Source organism: Nicotiana sylvestris, chromosome 5 (genome assembly GCF_000393655.2).
Source record: "Nicotiana sylvestris chromosome 5, ASM39365v2, whole genome shotgun sequence".
In the NCBI taxonomy this organism is placed as follows: Eukaryota; Viridiplantae; Streptophyta; class Magnoliopsida; order Solanales; family Solanaceae; genus Nicotiana; species Nicotiana sylvestris.
The window spans coordinates 94,529,837-94,534,052 of NC_091061.1; the positions used below are offsets into that span (position 1 = coordinate 94,529,837).

A 4,216-nucleotide genomic window follows, 5' to 3' on the forward strand; every position below is an offset into this window, starting at 1 on the left:
TATAGTTAATTTTTAACTCAAGTAAAGGGTTTGTTTGAGTCAGTAATTTCAGGTGGCAAATAAGGGTAGTTTGGGCATGGGAAAGGGCTATTTTGTTAAGAATAGTAATTTCAAAACCAAAATAAGGGTAGTATAGGTATTCTATAGGTAGAAGAACACCTAGGGCCTTCTAGAAGGGGGCCTTAGTGTAAGTTTCTGCACTCTTAATGCAGTAACTTGGGTAACAAGTCAAAACTTCAGGATTAATATGCTAATTTCTGAAATATAAAAGGGGGGAAATTGAGTAAAACATTCCAGAACATTCTGCCCCATTTCTTGCCTATAAAAGGCAACCCAATACCTTCATTTACGAGGGCTAGACTCCCTGAAAAGCTTCCAGAAGCTTCAGCCATCAAAGATTCCCACTAAAAGCCCTCTCTCACTCTCTCTAAATTTCAGATCTGCATTGGAAATTCAAATATACAAAAATACAAAAACATCATAAAACATAAAAAACCAAAAAACCATTTCACTGTTTCATTGCCTGTTTTAGTCATTTTCAAATTCCTCTTTGGTTCACTTGATTCCTACTCTAAGCTCAAGTTCTAAAAGTTTTTGGAGGTGTTTAGTAACTTGTTAGAGTGAATTTGGGGTTACTTAGTTTGGATTTCGTTTGAGTTTTGTTCCAATGAAGTTCTAGGGCATTTTAAGTTCAATCTCGGTTAAATTTGGGTGCATTCGAGTGATTTTTCTGGGTTGTGATTCAATTTCTGGGGCTGTGCATTTGCTGTTGATTGGTTATCTCTTGGTCTGTTGTTTGCTATCTACTGCTGCTGGTTTACCTCTCCTTCTTCTCAATTTCAAATTCAGGTACACACTCAAATTCACGGCTGATGTAATCACAAATTGGACTGGAATGAGTTGATATTCAGATCTGTGATCATGTGTTCATTTGGATATATATGGTTGTAGTCGATTAGTTGAGAAGTGGTGATATATATTTAGTTTATTTGATTTGAATAGTATTAAGAATTGTTAATTGGAATCATTTCTGGACTGTTTGGATTGTTTTAGTTGGTAATTGACCATGTCGTAGTTTCATTGTAATTAATACTTTGCTAGTTTAGCATTTTGTCTAAAGTTAAATCTGAAATGGTGCAGATATGTAACTGATTTGAACTGTTATGTGATATTCATGTCATTTCTGGTGTGAAGTTTAGCATGTATCTTCATAAATTTGTATGGTACTAGTTAATATAATAGGTCACCAATGGCTTGTTTCGTTGTTATGTAGTCAGATTTGGAATGAAGAATGACTTAGCTTATCTATGTTAGTATTAATAAAATAATCAAGTTAACTAGTGTGTTCAAACTAAAATTTATTTGCAATTGATAACTGGAAACTAGCAATTCGAACGTGGTCAGGGAAATTAATTTACTAAAAAGAGTTTGTCTTGGATTCCTAACCAATTGGTTCAAGGTAAAATGAACGCATTGTTTTACCATGATACATGTTCTTAAGCTTTCTCTTTATTTGAGTAGTCTTCGAATTCATCAGATAAGATATTTGAACCCTTTGTGTTAATATCCATAGACATTTGTTTTAGACCGGTGCTTCAGTGATCAGCTACCACAGGCTGGGCCTCAATACTCAACTGGACGGCCCAAATCTCGCTTAATTATGTGCCCATTTTGGTACTGATTTGGAATATAGTTTTGTGGGCTCAAACTTGGCCATTTTTTAAACAATGTCAACGAATTAGGCCCTTTTCTTTATTTTTTAGAGACACAATAAATAAAAAATCATAGTCACGTTAGGCTTGCCTTTTAAATAAAATATGAGATGAGCCTTGCCAAATAAAAATATAACATTGCAGGGCCCTAAATAAATATTATATTCAAATACTTAGAATTCGGGAAGGGCCGTTTAGCGAACTTCATGGCTTTCCCCCAAAATAATAATGCGTTAAACTCTTTAGGCGCGATTTTAATAAAATTACATTCCTAAACTCGGGCGCACATTTATGTGACCTAAACCCAAATCTCAACAGAGTCGAAATGTGTCAACAACCACGGGTGCATTGATGTGACATGATTCGAGACGCGTTTTCACAACGTTGTAAATCTATTAAAAAATAATAATAAAAGCGGTTTGAAGTTAACAAGTACATAAGTTATAACATGTTTTAAAATCAGATTTTAGCCCTTTATAATAGTTTAAGCGACCGTGCTAGAACCACGGGATCCAGGGGTGCCTAACACCTTCCCTCGGGTCAACAGAATTCCTTACTTAGAATTTCTGGTTCGCAGACTCCAATTGGGAAGTTGAAAATTTTCCTCGGTTCGGGATTCAAGATAAACCGGTGACTTGGGACACCAAAAGCCAAACCTATCCCAAGTGGCGACTCTAAATAAATAAATAATCTCGATCCGAATAATGTCACTTCAAATGGAAAAACTCCCTTATACATTATCCTTCGGGGTGATGTAAAAAGGAGGTGTGACAATGATAAAAAAGGGAACTCTTCCAATTCCTCCAAAGAAAGATGATAATGGTCAAGTCATTGTATCAATTGATCCACTTGACTTAGATGATTACACTAATGAACAAGTTGCTGTCATAACTGTGAATGCCAAAGCAAAAAATCTATTATATAATGCTATCAGCGGAGGAGAGTATGAAAAGATTTCAAGCTGTGAAACTACCAAGGCAGTGTGGGATAAATTGGAGGTCACATATGAAGGAACCAACAAAGTGAAAGAAACAAGGATCAATCTTCTAGTTCGTGAATATGAGCTATTTCAAATGAAGGATGGAGAATCAGTGGAGGAAATGTTCTCCAGGTTCAGCAAAATCCTTGGAGATCTAAAATCTTTTGGTAGACCAATAAAGAGCGGAGAATATGTCAGAAAAATTCTTAGAAGACTACCCACAATTTGGCAGCCCAAGGTTATTGCTCTGGAATGTCAGGACCTTGACAAAATGTCTTATGATGAACTTAGAGGTGATCTAATTTACTTTGAGAAAACTCACATGGATAGGCAAATTAAACAAGAAAAGAAGAAAAAAATTTCCTTTAAAACAACTGTGGTTGAACCAGAAAATGAAGAGGAAGAAGGAGAACAATATGAAAACATAGCCATGATTTACGAAGTTGTAACAAGCATGATGAGGAAAAACAGAAATAGCAGAAGAGGGAAATCAAACTTCATAAAAGGAAGGACAAATAATGAAAATGATAAAAATGATGGAAGATGCTATGAATATGGAAAACGTGGACACATTCAAGCTGATTGTCCCGAACTAACGAAGAAGCTCAGTGGGAACCTTCAAAAGAAGAAGTCCTTTGGATCCTGAAGGGATGAAGAAGAATATGACCATGAAAAAACTGAAAATATATGTTTCATGGCCATAAAAGAAGATAGCAATAAGGACTCAGGAAAGCTAGGGCTCATGGCAGACGAAGGAACAGATGACGATGAAGACTCAAGTGAACTTGGTCTTATGGCAGACGAGGGAACCAGTGAGGTACATCTTCCTATATGTCCCAACTATTATGAACTTCATGAATTTATTGATATTGCTCTTGCAAATATTGAAAGAGTTCTTAATGAACTCAGAAAAATCCAAAGAGAAAAGAAAGATTGGGCCTTGAAGTTGGAAGTTTGTGAAATTGAGCGTGACATGCTTCAAGATGAAGTTAGTGAACTTCAACTTCAACTGAATGGATTACAAAAATCCATAAGTCATAGTTTTGTCAAATTAAATCAGATTGCTCCTCATAATTCTTTGATTAGAACTAGAAACTCTCATGCATGCTCTTATTGTGGTAAAAATTGTCACAACACTAACCAATGCAGGAACAGAATTAGAGCAGAAAGGGGCTCTGAAAATCCCAATAATTTGTCCGGTTTTTATTGTGGAAAACGTGGTCACACTTCTAACCGTTGGAGGTTCTAGGACAACAGGAGATGGGTCTGGCGATCTAAATCCTCTAGTTAAGCTAATACTCAGAAATTTAACCATTCAGGGCCCAAGCAGGCTTGGGTACCTAAAAACAAGTAACTTTGTTTTGCAGGAACACCGCAAGAAGAATCGAAAAGAAAAATGGCATCTTGACAGCGCGTGTTCCAGACATATGATTGGTGACAAATAATTATTCAAAATAGTGACCAAACTAGATGGAGGAACAATTACCTTTGGAGATAAATCAAAAGGAAATATAATTGGAGTTGG

At 36.0% G+C, this 4,216-nt stretch overlaps 1 protein-coding gene across 1 annotated transcript; it reads left to right on the plus strand.

Moving 5' to 3' along the window:
* Positions 1-2,485: 2,485 nt before the first annotated feature.
* Positions 2,486-3,337, plus strand: LOC138869003 (uncharacterized). The gene has a single exon (XM_070146589.1). It carries the CDS (start codon positions 2,486-2,488, stop codon positions 3,335-3,337), a length of 852 nt encoding a protein of 283 aa, XP_070002690.1.
* The last annotated feature ends 879 nt before the right edge of the window (positions 3,338-4,216 follow it).